At 38.8% G+C, this 7,117-nt stretch overlaps 1 protein-coding gene across 1 annotated transcript; it reads left to right on the forward strand.

Annotated features, from left to right (window-relative positions):
• Positions 1 to 77: 77 nt before the first annotated feature.
• On the forward strand, positions 78 to 7,117 carry TRIR (telomerase RNA component interacting RNase; the record flags this gene model as incomplete). Its single annotated transcript, XM_029284025.1, is given in 3 exon segments — positions 78 to 273; positions 2,857 to 2,948; positions 3,524 to 7,117. Coding segments are annotated over 3 exon segments (396 nt in total).

Consider the following 7,117-nt stretch of genomic DNA (forward strand, 5'->3'; position numbering starts at 1 on the left):
CCCGACGTTCTCCGGGCCGCGCAGGCTGGGCAAGGGAGCGAGTCGAGAGAGAGAGAGAGAGAGAGAGAGAGAGAGAGATGGCCGGGGTGCCAGGCGGGGAAGGCCCGGCTTCCGAGGCGGCCGGATCGGGCGGCGTGAACGTGTTCGCCAACGACGGTTCCTTTCTGGAGCTGTTCAAGCGGCGCATGGAGGAAGCCGCTGGGTCGGGAGGAAAGAGCGGATCAGAAACGGCGGTCGCCGGGGCCGAGAAACAGAAAGAGATCGAACCGCGGCCAGAGCCGCCCGGGGACCCAGAGCCACCGGGGAAGAAGCGGAGCGGGAGCGCCCTCAGCTTCGTAAGGGATCTGGGCACTGACCTTTTTCTCTCTCCTTCCCCTTGTTTCTTCTTCCTCCCTTTTTCCTGGGCCTTCTTCCAGAAGGACCGAGGCGCAGCGCCCCTTTTGTCAGTTTTCCTTCTCTCAACAATAGGAGGTCTTTAATAAATAGCTTCACAGGCAGTCATTCTCCAGGTGCCGCATCTTAGCCGCCTCTCTGTACGCTTCTCTTTATCCCTCCCCCCCCCGGTACTTGCATCCCTGCTCCCCCTATAAAAGAGATTACTTTTTACTAAAGCAATATGATGTTAGCAGGAGCAATGTTACATTGTCTTCTTCCTTCTGAACTCTTTGCTCCCTTTCCTCCTCCCTCCCCGTTTTATTTTATTTATTTATTTTATTTATTTTATTAAATTTATATCCCGCCCTTCTCCTTGCGGACTCAGGGCGGTTTTGAAAGGCATCATATTGGACCCCATTTTTTCTAAGCATGTCTGGGGTCCCTGTAGCTATTTAGTACATGTCTCCCAGTTCCTCACTATATCAGTTTCCCCCCCCCCAAAAAAAAATACGAATAGAAAATGAACTTATCCCACAGTTGTTCACAGGACTGTGATATGTTTGACACCATTCGTTCCTGGGTAGGTGTATGGTTTGTGGGCTTCATAATATTGGCTGAATAATTACTCTATGCCAGGGGGGTCCCCAACCCCTGGTCCGTGGACCGGTACTGGTCCGCGACATGCCAGAAACCGGTCCGCGCAAACCAGGGAAGCTGCATGTGCGGGATGCAAGCAGCTTGCAAATCTACACCCCCTCCGGTCCGTGGAAAAACCTCTCTCCGTGGAACCGGTCCCTGGTGCCCAAAAGGTTGGGGACCTCTGCTCTGTGCCATAACCCTAATCTTGATTTGATAAGTCTCTGGGAACAGATGTCCCGACTGAGTTTTCCTTTTGTGAACAGGAAGCTCCCATTCTTGACATGCATATAATGCAGATACTTTTTAAAAATGGAAGCAATAGAGATGGAAACACTTTGATCTGCTAGTGCAGTGTTTCTCAACCTTGACAATTTTAAGGCATGTGGACTTCAACTCCCAGAATTCCACAGCCAGCAATGCTGGCTGTGGAATTCTGGGAGTTGAAGTCCACATGCCTTAAAATTGTCAAGGTTGAGAAACACTGCTAGTGCATAATACAATATGCTTTGCTTTTAGTTGTCTTTTGGAAAACTTCATTTTAGGCTGATTCAGCCTTTTATTAAGGCACAAGTAAATTAAGTGGAATGCATTAAAACTCTATAAAAATGTTTTTGAAATGAAATTGCTTCCTGCTCTCCTACACATTTGTTGCTAGTGAGTAGTAACAAATGTTTCTTAGCACATTGGGTTTTTTTTGTATTCACGGTTTTAAAGTCATCAGTGTGTCTCTTGGGACCCAAATGAAATCTTTTTGTTTTTGTTAATGTGATACAATAAGTCTGAAATATACTGAATTATTTTTATTTGCATTGGCTGGGGAATATTGCAAGTATGACTTCATCCATCCAACATCAAGCATTAATTATAAATCTGAACATGAGGAATAAAGTCTGTTCTGCATTACAATGAAATATGATAATCCTGGCCATATTTATTGACCTGTAATTCTAATTGAGTTCAATGGAATTTACTCCTAGTTATCTGTAGGCATTGTAGCCTAAACATGACAAATAAATATGTTTTATTTCCAGTCTTTAAAATGTTGGGTTGAAGTTTTTAAGTATAAACTGTTTTCCAACATGTATGTTTCCATCACCATATATAAAACAATTTGTACTTGCAATGCATGTGGCATTGCTCCAAAAACGGACTGGGGAGGCAGTGCTGTACCATCTAAAAGTGATCATTGGAATCCCTGTTTTTGTTTGTTGCTAACTGAAATTGACATTTTCTATCTTAAACTATCCTCTTCAACTGAAGATCAAAAATTCTGTTTTTCAGCATAAAAACTGAATCACATACATGCTTATATGGTATTGGAAATACCATTTTGAAATGTATGCAGCAGGCCTTTGCAGTTGTATCTAAGATTATATTAGCATACACACTTCCCAAGACCATAAAAATAATTATTTATTTTGAATTAATGTTGTATTGATTCTGCTAACTTTATTGCTTTCGTGATTTTGAGGAAATAAAAGCTCTTCACATAATGTATTCCAGATTGTTATATTGAAGGGGAAATAAAAGTAAAAATAGAATGGTGTTCCTATTTCCCACCAGGCAGCAAACCTGAAAAGAAATTGGAATACTTCCATTTCTTGTTGCTTGTTAATGTCTTTTAATGTTTGGGCTTAACTGTACAGATGTATTGGTGAACACTGCTAAGGTGCCCTTTTACCCTCCTAGCACAGCGGTGTAGGTAACGCTCGGCAGCTCTGTACAGACTGACAGGTGTGATGGCGAGCTAAGATGATCTAATTGAAGGACTCCCTATACCGTTATATAGTGGGCAACATTCCCCTTGCAGCTCCCAGGCTCGTATAACGGTTGCAGTCTTCTATCCCTTCACCCAGGTGGGCAAGCGGAGAGGGGGCAGCAAGCTAGCCCTGAAGACAGGAGTGGTAGCCAAGAAACAAAAGACAGAGGAGGAGGTAAGCTGGGATGCATCAGGAATAATAAATTGAGAGAAGAGGGGCAGCATGGAGCTTCCTAAAAGTTTCAATGAAGAAAGTAGCACTGTGGTCTCCATTTCAGCATTCTAGAAAATGAAGCCAAGTTCTGCCTTCATGCTACCCTAGTTTAAAATTGACGGCTGGGTGTGTCCTTGTGGGTTTGGGAAAATAGTGACTTCTTTCTTGTTCATTTGTAATAAGAGTGTTTCCGATTCATTTCCTAAATCTGTTTTAAGTGAAGGTTTTGTGCCTATTTTTGGTGTATAAAATGAATTTAGCTCCAACAAGATCAGAACAGCAATGTATATATCCTGTTGTTCTAACTGCACCTTGGGTAGCAAATTAGAATGAAACAGGGTAATTGAAAATCCATGCAGTAAATATTGTGGTTGACTTCGCCAGTAAAATTACAATCTCTGTGTTTCAATTGAATGGCTTCCCTAGATTTATACGTAGGCTGATGTTCATGAGAACTGGTACCCTAAGAATGTTTTTAAGTTCAATTGTTTAAATGTGTATTATTCCATAACTGGTTCCCTTTTTTTCTGTTATAGGTTTTGACAAATAAAGGAGATGCATGGGCGAAATATATGGCTGAAGTGAAAAAGTACAAAGCCCACCAGTGCAGTGATGATGATAAAACCCGGCCTTTAGTGAAATAACTTTTATCTCCAGCCTGGACTGTCTGTGATGTACATAATTATTTAAAATATCAAAGGATTAGTGCTGTCCCACAAGACTGAATGCTGCCATGGCAGCAGGAGACTTGCCATACTTTTATATTTGAAAATTTAGAGCCTCCTTCACTGATTCATTTATTGTTTTCCCCTTCTTCTGAGAACTAAGAACTTTGACTTAATTGCCAGATTTTAATTCGTAACACCCTGTCTCTAAATAGTGGAATTGGTCTGACATTTCTTTCCCAGAATCATCAGGCAAAAACATACCATTGCTGATAAACTTTCAGCATTGAGTCTTTGCTTAACATTAACACCTGAACTTTCTACTATAGGACATGCTAAGAAGTTCTCTTTATCAAATTCAGTACCTCTTACTGCTGAAGATAAATTTAAAATGTGGTTGCAAATAGTCAATCTGTACTGCAGACTGTAATAATTCCAGAGCTTGAAGTAATCCCTCTCTGTTCACTATGAAAGACAAATGAATCTGGATCTCGATTCACTTAATGTCTCACAGTTCTGTAGCTGCATTTTTGCCCGTGTTGTTCATTCCCTACTCCAATTTCACTGCATATTGCAGTGAATTATGGAGTTTTGTATTTAATTCCAGCTGCTGCTTAAGCTTTTTCCTAGCCTTTTCCTATGCATGCTCCAATCTAATTCTGGGGGGGATATCCTGTGCCTGTTTACTATCTAAGAAGCAAAACACTTGGTCTGTTTTTGTACCAAGTATTACATATTTGAGAAAATCATTAAAATTACCATAGGTGCTCTCTGCAATGAATTTAATTTTAGATACTATAATTTTAACTTTCGACTGCTCCTGTGCCCCCACTCCTAGGTGTTATGAGCAGAGGTCCTTGGCTTTGAAAGAAAGAACTTGGGTCTATAGCCATTGTATTGATAATGGTTTGTTGCATGGATGGGACCTATGCTCTTTCATCACTTGTTTACTTATGCTGAGTTTGATTTCTTATATTTCCATAAAATACTGTTAAAATGGAAAGCACCTAATAAGACACTGAAACTGGGCATGACAATTTGATATAAAGGCTTATGGTACATTCCCAGCAATCAATTTCAAGTCAGGAAATACTAAGGAGATCTTCTGTTTTCTGGCTGGCATAGAAAAGTTTTTTTTGTTGTGCTGGAATTGGGTTTCACTTCTAAATGTTATCCAGTTTGTGTCATTTCCTTTTAACAGATTGGGCTGATTTTTGAGCTGCACTATTAATGCGATATTCACAAAGATGGATTTGTACTCTGGAGAAAAACAAACTGAGGTTGATCTCACTGTTTGAGTCTATTTTTTTCTTCAATCAACACTGTTCATCACTGGACCAGATCTATTAAATAAGTTTCTGCCACGAAAAGGCCATTGGTTTCCAGTATATCTTGGGCCTTTGTGTAATGCATCTGAAGAACAATGCTTTCTTTAGATTGGGGTTAAGCATTTTTGCTGGAATTTCACATAAAACATCTGAGTGTTCTTTAGTGTAACTAAGAATTCTCATTACATAACAGGTTTTTCATGCACATGCACAATGAGCATGTAGGAGCTGCTTCTGAATATGGTAAGGGAGTGGTTAGACGAAAGAAAAATTCTGTTTTTGCCTCTCATAATATCATGAGAGATTGCTGTTAAAACATCAGAAAAAAATAAAGGTTTGGTATTTTATTTCCAGTCTCTTGTAAAGTGATGGCAATTTTCTTCTTTGTTATACGCTTGATCAGGCTTTCTACTTTATTGCTTTTTAACTTCCACAGCCCAGATTAGAGTACTAATAATCATCCTTAATACAGCAATAGCTTTTTAAATAATAGAATTTTGTTGTGGATATTTATTGATATATGTTTCCCATATATATTTTTTCTGGATGGCATTATTTATACATTATACAGTCATTAAAACTGTTTATTGCAGGTATAACCATAGCATCCAGATTTCCCTTTGCTTATGGGGTAATAACTCTTTAAATACAAGTGATAGTGATCAATAGTTATCAGAAGATTGAAAGATAAATGAAGAGTTGTCTGCACTTAAATTAGAATTATTTTCCATGAATATGCATGGTAAAGTTAAAAGAAAAATGGATTGATTTTCTTATTGTGATTGTGCAGAACATCCATAAAGTAGTTTTTCTAAATTGTCGTGGTTTGCACATGCATAGCAACTACTACTAGGTTCATGCACTGTGCTAAGCCCAAATGAGACAATCCATGTTAAAGCTTACCACATTGCATAAACATAGCTATAATTACATAATAGAAAAAATGCACTTCTGTCTATAAACCAGTGAAATGTAGTTTGCTTTCAGTTACAATGAAAAAAACAATGCATTTGCCCTTTTCTGAGTTATATTTTGAAAAAAATAAGCAGTTAACGGAGCAAGTAAAAAGCACAGTAAGCGGAACATGAAAACAGTTCCTTTCACAGTACACAAGCAATTGCTCATATTTTCCAAACGTATGTTGACTATTACATGTACTTTGTATTTTGAAATGTTATATCTTTTACTAAATAATGATTACTGCTATTCATAAATGAGTTCATTTCTACTGCCCAAGGTATTTTCATATCAAAGTTACAATTTTGGGTCATATTATTAGGCTTAATAAGTCATATTAGCCACATGGAATTGAAAGTGCCTCTGTTCTGTGGATTTTATAAATTAAATAGAGCAATTTCCTTGCCAAGTGATTCTTTGGGATATAAAATAGAAGTTGTAATTGATACTTCTCCTTAAGTGATAGTCCCTTATTGCAGGCACCCATCTTCCTGTTCTTCTATTTTTTCTCCTTTTTCTTTTTGATTTTCCAAACCAGTAAGGAAAAGGGGCTTTAAATATCCTTACATGCAACACTGGAGATATAATCTAATGTCTTAAAAGTGGCTATGCCACTTTTTAAGTCATTTACCGTATATATTGCCTGCTCCAATGTTCTAAGTGGCTTCAGAGAATTCATAGATGCAGTGAAATGTTGGGCACAGTATTGTACCCTATAGGAATTTGCTTGGCCTGAAAGATATGCCATGTTGTTTTCCAATTTCTTCAGTATTATGATTTATTAAATACAGATTTTGGTGGTCTGTATGAAGCAATCCTAGTATCTCTAAACAGCAGTGAGACAATAGGCAGCAGAACATGCTGGCTAGATTATACTAGTAACTGAAATAGTGTGTTCCATCTTTACTTCTGCCACTTTTTTGTGGTGAACTTGAAAATGAAGATACAGGTGATACCAAGGAATGAGATAACATGGGGCAAGGGCTTTTAGACAGAAATGTACTTTAAAAGAGGGGTCTCCAACCCCCTATCCCACAGATTGCTACTAGTTCATGGCCCTTTGGCAACTGGACCACGAAACCAGACAGGTTGGAGATCGTTGCTTTAAAATATGGATTCTATTCACTTCAATCATAGAAATGGTATCATGGGCAAGGAAAACCTTACCTCTTCTCCCTCT

Source organism: Protobothrops mucrosquamatus, unplaced genomic scaffold (genome assembly GCF_001527695.2).
Source record: "Protobothrops mucrosquamatus isolate PMUCROS unplaced genomic scaffold, P.Mucros_1.0 scaffold336, whole genome shotgun sequence".
Lineage (NCBI taxonomy): Eukaryota > Metazoa > Chordata > Lepidosauria > Squamata > Viperidae > Protobothrops > Protobothrops mucrosquamatus.